Raw genomic sequence first — 15,626 nt, forward strand, 5'->3', positions numbered from 1 at the left:
GAAAGGAGAGAGAGAGAGAGAGAGAGAGAGAGAGAGAGAGAAAAAAAAAAACAAAGTTGCAAATTCATTCTTCCCAGTGTCTCTAGAGGGGGCGTGGAAGTTTGTGTGTGGTGGGGGAGTGCAGGAGGGGGGTGGGGGGCACACATTGACGTAGTTGCGATGGGCGCAAGCACTACGTAATAGAAAAAGAAAGAAATAGAAAGAGAGAGAGAGAAAGGGAGAGAGAGAGAACCGCGCACGAGCTCGTCAACAGCATCACCAGAGCAGAGCAGCCCCTCAGCCCCGAGCGGGATGAGAGGCGGAGGCGCGAGACGCGAGACTGAACAGCGAGGAGACGCCTTGGCCAAACCAAGAGGGCGCAAAAGCGCGCAGCGAGCACGCGCGTCCAGAGACAGGGGCGAGAGCGCGAGACTGAGGAAAGTGGAGGAAAAGGGTTCGCCGTGAGTGCGCGCACAGAGAAGCCCGAGAGGAGATGGAGGCCAGCGGCGGCGGAGTGGTCCCCACGGTGCGCGAGGCCATGCGGGACCCGAAACGACAGCGGACGGTGATCCTGGTGATCGTGTGCGTGGCGCTGCTGCTGGACAACATGCTGTACATGGTGATCGTGCCTATCATCCCGGACTACCTGGCTGGGCTGGAGAGCGAGGCTGAGGCCGAGGCTAAGCTTGAGGCGCAGGCGCACCCGCGCGTAAACGGCACCGGCAGCGCGTCCCCGGTGTCCAAAACCAACCTGGACGTGAAGATCGGAGTGCTGTTCGCCTCCAAGGCCATCCTGCAGCTCGCGGTCAACCCGCTCTCCGGACCCTTCATCGACCGCGTGGGTTACGACCTGCCCTTGCTCATCGGCCTTATGGTGATGTTCATGTCCACGTGCGTCTTCGCGTTCGCCGAGACCTACGCCACGCTGTTCGCCGCGCGCAGCCTGCAGGGCCTGGGTTCGGCATTTGCGGACACCTCCGGCATCGCCATGATCGCTGACCGCTACGGGGACGAGGAGACGGAGCGCAGCCGCGCGCTCGGCCTCGCGCTGGCCTTCATCTCCTTTGGCAGCCTGGTGGCTCCGCCCTTCGGCGGGATTCTCTACGAGCTGGCCGGTAAGCGCGTGCCATTCCTGGTGCTCGCGTGCGTGTGTCTCGCGGACGGCTGCCTGCTGCTGGCCGTGGTCAAGCCGTTCTCTAACCAAGGCGCGCGCCAGAACCAGCCGGCCGGCGTACCCCTGCACCGGTTAATCATGGACCCCTACATCGCCGTGGTGGCGGGCGCGCTCACCGTCTGCAACATCCCGCTTGCCTTCCTCGAGCCCACCATCGCTGGCTGGATGGAGAACACCATGCACGCCACCAAGTGGCAGATTGGCCTGGCGTGGCTGCCCTCCTTCTTCCCGCACGTGCTGGGCGTCTACTTGACCGTCAAGCTGGCGGAGCGCTACCCGAGCATGCAGTGGTTCTACGGAGCCGTGGGCATGTTGATCATCGGGGCCAGCTCGTGCGTCGTGCCCGCTTGCAAGAGCTTCTCGCAGCTCATGCTCCCGCTGTGCGGCATCTGCTTCGGCATCGCGCTAGTGGACACGGCCCTATTGCCCACCATGGCCTTCCTGGTGGACGTGCGCTACGCCTCCGTGTACGGGAGCGTGTACGCCATCGCGGACATCTCCTACTCGGTGGCCTACGCGCTCGGGCCCGTGGCGGCCGGACACATCGTGCACACCATGGGCTTCGCACAACTCAACCTGGGCATGGGCCTCGCCAACGTGCTATATGCGCCCGCGCTGCTCGCCTTGCGCCACGTGTGCCAGATCAAGCCATCGCGCTCCGAGAGGCGCATCCTGCTGGACGACGAGGAGGAAGAGGAGGGAGGTGGAGGACCGGGGCTCTATGATGCCATTAGGATGGAGGAGCGCAAGGCTAAGAGGAAAGGGCTGGATGCCAACAACTGCGCGCGGAACGAGTACAACACCAGCACCCCCAACAGCACCAACAACATCACTGCCAACAGCACCAACACAAACCCCCCTCACAGTATAGCCAGACCCCGCAGAGCCAGGCCCAAACCCCCCGGCTCTGCTCAGATCACCACCACCCCGCTGGTTGTAGAGGGGAGCGGGCTAGACGTGGACACAGCCGAATCCAGCGCTTCCTCCCCGGGGGACTCACCCGGACCTGAGCGCGTCTAGTGGACGGATCCCCCTAACATCAATACTACCGTCCACGATCTGCCACGCAATCTGAACGTCCACTCATTAGTGTGTGTGTGTGTGTGTGTGTGTGTGTGTGTGTGTGTGTGTGTGTGTGTTTGAGACAGTGGGACATCAGGTAACAGAACTCAAATTTCTTTAGACATTACGCACAAACGATTCTACAGGTGCTAAAAAGGTTCCTTGACTAGTAACAGAACCAGTAGCTTTTCTGATGGTTACTAAAAAAAGGAGGCAAAGTTGGTTACAAGTTACAAAACATTCCATTTCTAATATAAGCACCATATGTATAGATTAAGGACGATAAAGAACCATATAAATATTGTAGAAGATTAAGCAAAAAAGTTTAATGAATAAATAAGTAACCTGTTCTATATACAATCGCGAGAACCCACTTAAATTACCTCTTTTTAGAATTAGATTTTTAGAATGTATGACCCAAAACATGCCGGGTTCTATATACTGATTAAGCTTTAAGTTTTTATTTCAAACAATATAATCTCATTTTATTTCAAACAATATAATCATAACAATCGCGCACATCATATAAATTTAATAATTTACAAATATATACATGTGATAAAGAAAAATACCCACATACAAGAAGTTTTTTTTTCACGAGAAATAAACTATAAGCAAAGAACGATTTTAACTTTCAAGTATACATAAGCACCTTTACGAAAGAACCCTTAATCAACCCCGTAATTTAGGAGCCCCTTAGATCGCACTAAACACTGAAAAACATTTTAAAGCTACATTTAGAACTATTTAAAAGGGTTATATGCACAAGAGGTTATTTGTTTCAGAAGAGAAATATTAATCACTTTCAATCAATTTTCAATCAATCATTTTTTTATTTTATATAACAAACCAAAATGCGATGGGGAATCGCTTTGTTTTGTTTTGTTGTTGGTGTATTTTTTTTATTAATTAAAGGATCCCAATCTAATAAACAAATAAACCCGTATAACCCAAAAAAGAGGTAATCTACAGCTCTGCGAGTCCTAACAAACCATTTTGTTGTATTGATAAAAATGATGCTAAAGCCTTTGCTAAAGAACCATAACAACCCTTAATGTTCCCTGATGTTCCACTGAGAGCTGAGATGTGTTCATCAGCAGAACAGTAGGATCGCCTCAGAACTGAAGATCCTGGACTTTGGGAGTTTGATCACCTGTGAATCTGCCGAGCCTCGTGAGGCTACCTTCCGCCAGGTGTGAAGAGAACCTTAGCGCGCGCATTCGTGATGTTTCACAGCTACTTCCTGTAAAATCTGCAGAAGTAAATAATGTCTATATTTCCATATAAACAGATGTAATTTTTTTATTTTGATGAGAGTAATTTTATTTACTGTTGTAATTAAATGTAATTGAGTATTCAGATGTAAACACGTGACCTTTTAAATACGGGGCTGTAAGATTACTGTGTATATATTATGTAGCGATTTGTAAATTAACGTGAATCTGTGTATTCGACTGTGTTCGTGTGTGTGAGAGAGTGTGTGTGTGTGTGTGTGTGTGTGAGAGAGAGAGAGAGAAAGAGAGACAGAGGAGAGTTGGATGGTAAAGAGAGAGAGAGAGAGAGCGAAAGAGAGAGAGAAATGTGAGAAAAGAGCTGTTCACAAGCTTATGCGGTTAATTTTGATAATAAAAATCAACTAAAAAGAACTAATTCGCATTGTTTGTTTTCTGTGTGAGTTTGATATACAAATGAATTAAAACAAATAAAAGCGAATTAACCTGATCTCAGAACAATTAAAGATTGAATAAAGTAGCTTTAATAAAATCAGTGCTTAATTCGTTTCTGGTCCGATTCTGAGAATCCGGACCACCAGAATAAACTGGTTTCACACTCACACTCAGTCTGCTGCTACATGGAGGGGCACGCGCACTCTCCAAAAAAAGAAAATAATTGAAAGAGAGATAAAAAGAGAGAGAAAGAGGCAGAGAGAGAGAGTTGGATGGTAAAGATGTAAGATCAGAACAATTCACACACTGGTTTAATGCAAATAATGATTAATAATAAAAGTAAAGCATAACTGAATTCAGTTGTTTGTTTTTCTTTGTAAATATGAGACACAAAATGGATTTAATCATATATGTTAATCTAGCATTTACACTAATGAAAGTTCCGTTTGAAGAATATGCGTATTTAATTCTTGTTTGTTCTGATTCTAATATTCCGGACCACTATAATAAATTGATTGCACGCACTGTGTTCAATCTGCTGCTGCATGGAGAGGCGCGCGCCAGAGAAGCAGAGCGTGCCCGCGCGCGCGCACACACATACTTATCCATGATCCATGAGCGTGAGGCTGAGCGTATTTTGGGTTGTAGTAAGCCTGGGTTCGGCTGGGTTTGGGCTCTGGGGAACTCTGGGTAGGTATAAAAGTGAACAGGGGTGAATAAAGGGTTAGTTTGAGTGTTTGGCTTTTAAACAGATTTAGACTTTTGTTAAATACGTTTACACTGATTAGGGTTTGATTGGGTTTAAATCTAATTAGTCTGTTTAATTTCCTCTCAATTGAAAGAAAGGTATAGGGTTTAAAGTGATTTAAATTTAGTTAAAATGGGTTTATGTTTGACCTGAGCGTGAGTTTATTTTGAGTTTAAATGGCATTTGATTATCTTAGATAGGTTTACATTTGTTAAAGTCTCAATCAAGTTCAGTTAAAATGAGTTAACACTGAATTGAGACTGATTTGGGTTCAGTCAAGCCGATACATAGGTACATATTTGTTGTATCTAAATTTAAATATGATAATATAATTTAAAGGTGTTTAAACTTTAAACCGGACTCGATTGCTTTGGGTCAGGTTTAGTTTGGTTTGGGCGGTTCTGAATGGGTTTAAGTGACTGAAAATCCGGGTTGAGTTGTTTGATCCTAGAGGATCTTCTGCACAACAAACACACACACAGACACACACACACAGACACACACACACACCACGAATGGATGCAGATGGGCGGAGTTTGAGCTGACGGACACACACCTTCCACACTTTCACTCATATGGAAGCACGTGCAGTTCCTTTCGACAGAGAGAGAGAGAGAGTGGTAGAGAGAGAGAAGATGCTGGGGGATGCTGAGAGCAGAAGGATGGGCTAAGGGATCGGTGCTGGACTCCGCGCGCGCCGGGCTGATCCACAGAAGTTCTGAGCAGGTTCTGCTGCAACTCCACAGGTAAGCCCTTCACACACTTACTCTTACTGGGTTAATTGGGTGTACTGGGTTTACTTTGTGTGTGTGTGTGTGCGCAGGCGTGCTGCATTATTTCTGCATGGTCAATTAATTTGTGTAGAATTTGCTTTATGTCAGTAAAAATGAAAAAAAAAAAAAAAAACATAATAATAATATCAGTCTGAATGAGACTCGCCCCAGTTCAGACCACAGCTCTGAGACATGCAGTCTGGTTTACTGGTCTGTAATAGTATATCATGTATCCCCTGTGACGTGTGTGTGTGTGTGTGTGTGTGTGTGTGTGTGTGTGTTGGGTCTTTCAGACACGCTGGACCAGCCGGGAGAGAGAGACAGGATGCCCGTGCTGGAGAGAGAGACAGCTAAAGGCCGCAGAGACAGCACTGTAAGACCTTCCTAATAATAATAATAATAATAATAATAATAATAATAATAATAATAATAACAATAATAACAATAATAATAATGTGTTGGTTTTCTGAATAAATATTAAGGAATAAATAGTAAAGTAAATTATGTACTTTTTTATACACTTTTGCACATGCATGTCATATCTGTTACTAAACAGCTGGAGAAGGATCAAATATCTTAACTTTCAATAGAGGTCAAAGTAAAAAAGACAATTTTGGAGCATTTATATTGAACCATTCCCCATGGATTATTAAACAAGCAAAATAAAACAGATAGAGATAATTATCTGAATTAACATTTTGCTGAATTGTCTTTTCAAATATAAGATGAAAAAAAAAACTGAAGTAATGTTTTTCTTATTTGAACAATATTAATTAATAATTCACATGAGGTATATCAAATTGATTCATTTACTTAAGCTAAATCAAATGATTCATTCACTTAAACAAAATCAAATGATTCATTCACTTGAGCTAAATTAAATTAATCATTCACTTAAACAAAACCAAATGATTCATTCACCCAAACAAAACCAAATGATTAGTTCGGTCAAACAAAACCAAATGATTCATTCACTTAAACAAAACCAAATGATGCATTCACTTAAACAAAACCAAATGATTCATTTACTCGGGCTAAATCAAATTATTTGTTCACATAAACAAAAATAAATGATTTATTCACTTAAATAAAATCAAATTGTTTCTTCATTTAAACAAAACCAAATGATTCATTCACTTAAACTAAACCAGATGATTTATTCACTTAAACTAAACCAAATTATTCATTCACTTAAACTAAACCAAATTATTCAAATTATTAACTAAATGATTTGTTCATTTAAACAAAACCATAAATTCATTCACTTAAACAGAATCAAACAATTTCTTGATTTAAACAAAGCCATATGGTTCATTTACTTAAACAAAACCAATTGATTCACTTACTTGAGCTAAACCAAATGATTCATTCACTTAAACAAAACCAAATGATTCATTAACTTTAACAAAACAAAATGATTCAATTATTTGATCTAAACCAAATGATTTGTTCACTTAAACAAACCAAATGATTAATTACTGTAACAAACCCAATGATTTTTTCACTCATACAAAAAATATATTTATTTTCTTAAAAAAAAACTAAACCAAATGATTTGTTCACTTAAACAAAATCAAATAATTTATCAAATTTAACAAATCAAATTGTTCCATCATATTTGCCTCTGCATAACATTTATGTATGTGTGCCACATCATATCTCCAAATCAGTAACAGGAGTAGAACAAATGTCAGTATAAAAAGATAATACTTAATTCCAAGTAATTTTGAAGCATTTCTATTGGTTCATTCATCCGCAAATTCTGAATATATGCAAAAATGTAATAGGAGAGCTACAGTTGTGTGGTCTGAACAGTCTTTGGTAATACAGAGGAGCAGACCTGCCGGTAGCAGTACCCACTGAGGGTGAACGATTCTGTCTGTGGTTCTGTCTGTGGTTCTGAACCGGTTCTTCCGGGCTGTGTAAATCACTGCTGTCTCCGACTGCAGTCTTCTCCTGTCCTCTCTGGAGGAGTTTAGGAATTACTACATGGGTGTTCTCCATCTAGTCACCTCAGCTCACCAGCTCAGCACCAGGATGCTAAACGGAGAGGGTCTGAATAGAAGATAAGGGAATTTAAAGCAGACAGGAGAAAAGTGATTGGACATAATGTTTAATAGATGTTCTACAAATACCATAAATTGTTTAGTTTGAAACACCTTCAAGCTCAGACTAAACAAACCCTGACAAATAATCTCTAAATAAAATAAAATCTAAATAACATAAATTACTTTATTAAATTAAATAGTTTCTCATGAATGCAATTAATACCATTTTGTCCTTTAGTGTGACATAATGTCCTATATTGTGACAAACAAAGCATAACTATTAATTTGTTTTTATGTGTCTTTTGGCTGGTTTCCTGGATTGGAAATAGGCCTATTCCCAGACTTAGTTTGTCTTTAAATGGGAAATATTTATTCAAAATACTGTATTCCAAAACTAGGCTAAATCCGTGTCTGGGAAGTACTTTGTTAAGAAAGACATATAATCATTTATGCTAAATTATTTATAATAAAGTATGAAAATATTCATATTTGTTAACATTTAAAAAAAAGATAAAATCAAACTAAGACTTTTTTTCATTAGAACAGTCCATGTTATATTTTACATTAAATAAATAATGCTATAAAAATTGGAATGTCTAACATTAAATACAAATGTCTTTTTTTTTAGTATTTTTTTTAATTTACGATGCACTTCATTGAAATAAAGTGAAGCCATACAGTTAGGCCCAGTAAAATTTGAACAGTGACACAATCTTCATATTTTGTGTTCTGCATTCCACATTCCACCACACTGGGTTTAATCTCAATTAAAAAATGAGATATAACTAAACGCTAGACTTTCAGGTTAAATTAAAGGGCTTGACCAAAAATATCCAATAAAGCTTCTAGAAATTACATCCATTTTTCTACAAAGCCTCCTCATTTTAAGGGTCTTAATGGTATTTGGACAAATTATCTCAATTTATGAGCTCTATTTTATGGGCTTTATGGATTTTTTCCTCTTTAATCCATCATCAGTTAAGCAGGCAAAATATCTAGAGCTGATTGTTGCCCAAAGATCCCTTATCCTAGGCGTGCAGTAATTATAATATATGTGGTGGTTGCCAGGTCTGAGTGTTGTAGGCTGTAAGAGCTAGTTACTTTATGCTGTGTTCCTAGTGATCACAGTATATTGGCTGTTCCAGTATTATACTGTCAGTGTTGGCAGTTAAATAACAATAATAATATATGAAATATGTTGAGAATACCTGTATATATATATATATATATATATATATATATATATATATATATATATATATATATATATATATATACAAAATAAACTAAATTATTTCAGCCCACAGAACTTCTAAAAACTGTTGAGTTAATTTAATTATTGTTGTGTGAACAAAACTCATTTAAGTTGAATAAACCTAACTGATTCAAGTTATCATCTAGCTTTGACTCAGTTAAGGTGAATAAACTTAAATTTGTATATATTTACAACATAACTGAGTCAAAGCAAAATTATGACTTGACTGAATTAAGTTGAGCCAATGAATATTTTTTAACAGTGAAGATTAACAAAAGCAAAACAGAAAACAAATACTGGAAAAGAAAATATAATATATATATATATATATATATATATATATATATATATATATATATATATATATATATATATATATATATATATATATATATATATATATATATATATATATATATACAACACTGGGCTAGCAAATTAACAAAGGAAAAAAAGGCTAGTAAAAAAAAAACATTAACACTGGGATCAAAAAACAAACATGGCTCATGCACAGCATAGTAGCACACAATAGACTCCACTAGGAGCACTGAAACACAGGGGCTTAAAAAACACGAGGAGGGTGAGAAACACCTGGGGAAGGAAATGAGGGGGCGGGGTTACAAGCAAGACACAAGATGACAACACTAATGGCTAGGGAAAAGGAGCCATGTGCTTACAGAACACATGGGGTAGAAAATAAGCAGTACAAGAACTGAAAAATACAAAATGACAAAGATATGGTCACTGTCCAAATATTTCTGGACCTAACTGTATATAGTCTCCAATAATGCATTTATTCATTAACTAGTATGCTGTCCCATGACTTTTGCCATGTTCCATGAAAGCTGAAGAATGCTGCACTGACTTGTGGGATATGTGTGTGGGATCTTTTGCTTCAATGCGGATGTGGAATCTGGAGTCTGGAGTTTCTGCCAGAATAAATTTTTTGTTTACATGGACAGTTCTAGCCAGACACCGCAGGTCACCATCATTACCACCCACTGCACTGCATTTGCTGTCTACTATGGGTGGTAATTCCTTCTATGGCGTAATCCTAGAATACACGTCACACTGTGGACTGAGGAATAAGTTAAATACCCACGCAACACTAAATTGACTACTGATCAATTTACACACTGCAGTCTCATGACGTCTGTTCTGATGGAGATGGAAGAACATTTGAGAACATGTTCTTCTAAAAATATCTTCAGTATTCGGGTGTTTTCTGATGGAACGTTTGGAACATTTGTCATTAGCATTTTACTATTTAAGATAGCGCTGCGTAACCCAGGGGAAGCAAGCACTTCCTGTCTCAGAAGGGTTTCAGAACCTCACTCGAACGTCTTCAGGCCATTCGTATGAATTATTGAGGAGAGCTCAGATAAACACGGCAGAACTTCAGAGAGAAGCTGAACAATTACGTCGTCTGATGAACGCTCTGCAGCCTGAAGCCCTCCACACAGACACCAGAGCTTACAGGACCAGTCCACCACTGTTCACATTTCACCAAAGCCTTAGGAGAATTTCAACACCATCAGCACTCCACAGTCAACAAATTAGTCCGGTAAACCAAACAGGTCAAATCTGGTGTTAGTGTAAACAATCTCTTCTCAGTAATGTGGAGTATTTAATTTGTACTGGTCTGAACTGAGCTGTCCCAAACCACGGTCTGAAGAAAAGGTCCAAAAAGTGGTTGGACCAAAAATGGTTTTAGTCTGGATCAGTTGAACCAGTTCAGACAGTTGGAGCCATTTTTAATATTTAATCCAGATTGAAGGTTGCTTTTACATCTAACGTGTTAATCTGAACTATTGAACCAAAATAGCAGGCGTAAATGTGTCTGCAAACTACGGTCTGGACCAAAAGACCAAAATGTGGTGCGACCAAAAGAGATGGTTTTAGTCTGGATCAGTTGAACCATGGTTTGGTTTATTTTCAGTGTGAAAACACTTTTTTGGATTGTTCAGACTTTTAGACCAATTACAAGAATTTGAGGAGGCAGATTATTGTCACCCATTGAAGAGATGAAGTGATGAAGATAAAGAAGTGGTATACTGTATTTCTTGGACTAGTCCACCACTTATCAAATTTCACCAAAGCCTGAGGAGCATTTCCACTCTACCAACATTCAGACCACAACCAATTAACTGGTCCGGCAAACCAAAGAGGCCAAATCTGGCTGACCTAAGCCATTTTAGTATTTAATTCAGATTGAAGGGTGCTTTTACATCCACCTTCTTTGCACTGGACATTCAAACCAAAATATTAGGTGTAAATGTGGCTGCAAACTACGGTCTGGACCAAAAGTCCAAAATTTGGTCCGACCAAAAGAGATGGTTTTAGTCTGGATCAGTTGAACCATGATTTGGTTCATTTGCAGTGTAAAAACACTTTTTGGGAATTTGAGGAGACAGATGTGTCACACATTAAACAGTAGATGAAGATAAAGAAAAGGTGTATTTCTTGGACCAGTACACCACTGTTCAAATTTCACCAAAGCCTGAGGAGCATTTCCACTCCATCAGCACTCAGACCACAACAAACAAACTTGTCCAAAAAAAACAAGCAGGCCAAATCTGTTGTTAGTGTAAACATGCTCTTCTCAATAATGTGTAGTATTTCATTTGTACTGGTCTAAACTGAGCTGTTCCAAAACACAATCTGAACCAAAGTTCCAGAATGTGGTTTTAGTCTGGATCAGTTGAAGCATGGTTTGGTTCATTTGCGGTGTGAAAACACCTTTTTGGATGGTTCTGACTTTTCAATCAATTACAGAAATTTGAGGAGACAGATTATTGTCACCCATTAAACAAAAGAAGAAGATAAAGAAGTAGTGTTGTGCCAAAATATGACTTCAATTGGTTTGCAGGTGCGTCACACAGTAGTATGGGTACAACAGATGACTGTGCTGATTTCTGTATCTACTGTAACTGAATATAGATCTATAGATCAATTCTTACAGTATTTATATACAGAAATAAAAGGAATCTGAGAAGAAACTCTTACACTCTCATTCTGCTGTGAGGGCTGAAGGGACTTGAAGGGAGGCAGATTCTGGCAGGGAGGCAGAATTTGGCACAACACCTGAAAAGGCAACCCGCTTAAATCAGTGTCAGGTATAGGGAGAATCTACAAACATTAATGATGATAAGAGGATGTTGCAAAGTTCCTTAGTGCACTAAACTGTCACCAAACTTCAGTGTGAAACCTGACTATATTTATACAATGTACATTTACACACACAAACCTTGTTTTGGACTATAGTTACTAGAATGCTGGTTACCTGGTTGCAGAACATGCACACAAATTAGAGAAAAAAGCTTATAATTATGCTTATAATTACTTTATATGTTTATGCAATTTATATGTATGGTAGTTAAACTTACATTACTTATAATAATAATTTCTATAAATGGAAAAGATTTAGGACCAACAAATCAGAATGAGCACACCTTTTAAGGTTTTTAAGGTGTGTCACAATTTTGACTGGTACTGTATTTCCTATTCAGATTTTTTCCTTTTGCTACTGTCGTCTTTGATAAAGCATCTCAATAAAGCATTTATTATAAAATGTACTGCACAAATACAGCTCTGGACAAAAATAAGAGACCTATTAAAATGATGAGTTTCTTTGATTTTACCAAATTGAAATCCTCTGGAATTTAATCAAGAGGAAGATGAATGATCAGAAGCCATCAAACCAAACTGAACTGCTTGAATTTTTTCACCAGGAGTGCAGGCATAAAGTTATCCAAAAGCAGTGTGTAAGACTGGTGGAGGAGAACATGCCAAGATGTATGAAAACTGTGATTAAACCCAGGATTATTCCACCAAATATTTATTTCTGAAATCTTAAAACTTTATGAATATGAACTTGTTTTCTTTGCATTATTTCAGCCATTTCTCATTTTCTTCAAATAAATGCTATACATGACAATATTTTTATTTCGAATTGAGGAGAAATGTTGTTTATAGTTTATAGAATAAAACAACGTTTTAACATTTTACAATCTCTGAAAATCAGAGAAACTGGTTCAGAAACTGAAGTGGTCTCTTAATTCTTTTTCCAAAGCTGTATATCTTAATTAAATTGAATTAAATTGAATTTAAAGTTTTGACTGAATCATATTGTGCTCTCTAAATACAATCTGATGAGTCTAATGTTTTTTTTTTTTTTGCCTCCAGGTCCTGCCCAAATTACCTGTCCCGGACCTGCAGCAAACTCTGGACATATACCTGAGATACGTCAGACACCTGGTACCTGAAGCCCAGTTCCAGAACACCAGGACCATCGTGGAGAAATTTGGAAGACCTGGTGGTGTCGGGGAGATCCTACAGAAGAAGCTGCTGGAGAGACGGGAGAAAACCCAAAACTGGGTAAATACCATCTGGTTATTTATGGGATTTTTTGCAGCAGGAGTGACATAACATTATCCAAAAGCAGTGTGTAAGACTGGTGGAGGAAAATATGCATGGAAATTATGTTTAAAAACCAGGGTTATTCCACCAAATATTAATTTCTGATCTCTTAAAACTTTATGAATATGAACTTGTTTTCTTTGCATTATTTGAGGTCTGAAAGCTCTGCATCTTTTGTTATTTCAGACATTTCTCATTTTCTGCAAATAAATGCTCTAAATGACAATATTTTTATTTGCAATTTGGGAGAAATGGTGTCCGTAGTTTATAGAATAAAACATAAACTTAAACATAAACTATCTAAATCAGAGAAACTCTATATATATATATATATATATATATATATATATATATATATATATATATATATATATATATATATATATATATATATATATATATATATATATATATATATATATATATAAAATGAAACAGTAGTATAATTTGATTTATTGCTAAATGTTTGGAAAACCAATAACATGTAATCAATAGCTATGACATTAGGCACTGATTGATTTTGCTGCCTGTATCAGCTGGACTGACAGTGATTAATCTTCCTGATGGTGTTTGTTTAGATCACAGTAATCCAGGTTTATCCAGTGTTAGATCAGTTCACTGTTCACAGCTATCAGTTTTCCACACAGCAGACGAGGGCTGTGTCCCAATTACGTACTAATTACTAATACAACTAAGCTTTGGAGTATAAAGTATATAGTATACTGTAGATAAATGTGTAAAAGCTCTGTGTACGCAAATATCGACAATATTCACAACCAGTCAGGTTTTAGTGTGGTTTTGCTGGACATAATTATCCCACAATGCAATGCAAAACAAAGGGAGGAATTAGTTATGCAATGGATGCAGGAGATCATATGTTGGCATAGCACTACTTCATCATTTTCTGTTAGTACAAAGCAGTTCAGTGTGTTAAAATAAAATTTAATATCAGTCAAAGATATTCACTTTTTAAATTATCATTTTATTTCTTAAAGGGAAAAACAAACTATCCAAATCAGTCTAGCCCTGTGTGAAAAAATAATTGCCCCCTAAACCTGTTTTTTACCCCTAAACATAAAAATTTGGTTGTGCCACCCTTGGCAGCAACAACTGCAATCAAGCTTTACTGATGACTGTCAACGAGTCTTTCACATCTCTGTGGGGGAATGTTGTTCCACTCTTCTTTACAGACTTTCTTTACTTCAGACACATTGGAGGATTTTCCAGCATGAACCTCCTGTTTAAGCCTCTCAATCAGACTTTGACTAGGACACTCCAAAATCTTTATTTATTTATTTATTTATTTATTTATTTTTAAGTCATTCAGAGGTGAACTTGTTTGTGTGCTTTGGATCATTGTCCTGCTGCAGAACCCAAGTACGCCTGAGCTTGAGGTCACAAACAGATGGCCGGACATTCTCCTTAAGGACTGTCTGGTAAACAGCAGAATTCCTGGTTTTATCTATTACAGTGAGTTTTCCAGGCCCTGGAGCAGCAAAGCAGCGCCAGACCATCATACTACCACCACCATGTTTTACATTCAGTGTGATGTTCTTTTTTTTTAATTGTGTGTTAGTTTCATGCCGGGACACACACCTTCCAAAAAGTTCTACGTTTGTCATGTCAGTTCAAAGAATATTTACTCTTGGGAGAAATATTTTAAGTCTTGGGAATCATCAAGATGTTTTTTTTGGTAAATGTGAGATGGGCTTTTGTGTTCTTTTTGATCTGCAGTTCTTGGTCTGCACTTTTTGTTTTGACTTGGAATTGTCCCATGGAGACCATTTTCGACCATTCTCTTTTTTCTTATTAAATTATTAACACTGACCTTAACTGAGACAAGGGAGACCTGCAGTTCTTTAAATGTTGGTCTGGGTTCTTTTGTGACCTCCTGGATGAGTTGTCCATGCCCTTTTGGAATAATTCTGGTTGGCTGGCCACTCCTGGGAAGGTTCATCAGTGTTCCGTGTTACCTCCCTTTGTGAATAATAGCTCTCTGTGGTCTGCTAGAGTCCAAAAGCCATAAAAATGACTTTGCCATTTCAGACTTTTCTGGACTGATAGATAATTAATGACTTTGTTTTTTTCATCTTCGGCTTTCCTTTAGGTATATGATTACTGGTTGGAGGACATGTACCTGAACAACAGACTGGCTCTACCTGTGAACTCCAGCCCAGTCCTGGTGTTCCCTCAGCAGAACTTCCGGAGCCGGGATGATTCACTCAGGTAGGGAACAGTACCTGACCTGGATATAACAGCCAGACATTGTAAACAGCTTTAGCTTTAATTTCATATTTATTTAATAAATTCATAAAAAACATAAAATTGTACAATCACACAGTTACACATGTTTAGAGAACTCATAAAATATGGACAAAAGTTTTAGGACACCTGCTGATTCAGTGTTTCTTCTGAAATCAAAGGTATTTGGAGTAATAAAAAAATAATTGGAGTAGCTGTTTTTAATGTCCAGAGAGGAGCGAGTGAGAAAGAAAGGTCAG

The 15,626-nt window shown here is 38.8% G+C and overlaps 2 protein-coding genes across 2 annotated transcripts in view; both read left to right on the forward strand.

The window, feature by feature from the left end:
- Positions 1–211: 211 nt before the first annotated feature.
- On the forward strand, positions 212–3,861 carry slc18a3b (solute carrier family 18 member 3b). Its single transcript, XM_007260968.4, has one exon. The coding sequence runs from the start codon at positions 473–475 to the stop codon at positions 2,171–2,173; it is 1,701 nt and encodes a 566-aa protein (XP_007261030.2). The 5' UTR covers positions 212–472; the 3' UTR covers positions 2,174–3,861.
- Positions 3,862–5,224: 1,363 nt separating this feature from the next.
- LOC103043285 (choline O-acetyltransferase) overlaps positions 5,225–15,626 on the forward strand; it is a 38,358-nt gene continuing 27,956 nt past the window's right edge. The window contains exons 1-4 of the mRNA XM_022666062.2: positions 5,225–5,376; positions 5,697–5,776; positions 12,892–13,083; positions 15,233–15,351. Of these exons, the coding sequence (XP_022521783.2) occupies positions 5,729–5,776; positions 12,892–13,083; positions 15,233–15,351 (359 nt within the window). The 5' untranslated portion in view covers positions 5,225–5,376; positions 5,697–5,728. The remainder of the gene's footprint in view (positions 5,377–5,696; positions 5,777–12,891; positions 13,084–15,232; positions 15,352–15,626) is intronic.

Source organism: Astyanax mexicanus, chromosome 15, assembly GCF_023375975.1.
Source record: "Astyanax mexicanus isolate ESR-SI-001 chromosome 15, AstMex3_surface, whole genome shotgun sequence".
Classification (NCBI taxonomy): Eukaryota; Metazoa; Chordata; class Actinopteri; order Characiformes; family Acestrorhamphidae; genus Astyanax; species Astyanax mexicanus.